The 457-nt window shown below is 19.3% G+C and overlaps 1 protein-coding gene across 1 annotated transcript; it reads right to left on the bottom strand.

Annotated features, from left to right (window-relative positions):
• On the bottom strand, window positions 1–457 carry PRSY57_0015700 (PHIST domain- and DNaJ domain-containing protein; the record flags this gene model as incomplete). The annotated part of the gene is made up of 1 exon (XM_020114233.1): window positions 1–457. A coding segment is annotated over one exon (457 nt), but the record flags the coding sequence as incomplete, so codon positions are not given.

Below are 457 nucleotides of genomic sequence, written 5' to 3'. Positions count from 1 at the left end.
ATTTATAAGGCATTCACAGAAATTTATTTTTCCAACATTTTTACCTTCATATAATTGTGTATTATATTTCTTTGTATTAATATTATTATTATTAAATTGGTTTGTGTCTATGTGCATATTTTTATTATACTTTTTAATACAATTAAAATATACAGACATAACTTTTCTACATGAATTTTGCACATAATTAGATAATGCCTTCCAAGCAATTATACAAGCAACTGTTATTCTTCTATAATCTTCTAAATATATCATTTTTTGTTTAAAACAATCTTTAAACATTTTATTTAATCTTTTTTCAATATCTTCTTCACCCATTTTTATAATTTCATAACATTCATTCCATTTCTCATTATGATAATCATTCGGTATTTTATATTTTACTTTCATATTATAATAATATTTTTGTAAATGATGTATTAAAGATAAATATTTAGATTTTTCATTATTCATTACT

Source organism: Plasmodium reichenowi (assembly GCF_001601855.1).
Source record: "Plasmodium reichenowi strain SY57 chromosome Unknown, whole genome shotgun sequence".
In the NCBI taxonomy this organism is placed as follows: domain Eukaryota; phylum Apicomplexa; class Aconoidasida; order Haemosporida; family Plasmodiidae; genus Plasmodium; species Plasmodium reichenowi.
Note: the sequence above shows the minus strand (reverse complement) of the source record. Positions and strands in the feature narration are given on the sequence as shown.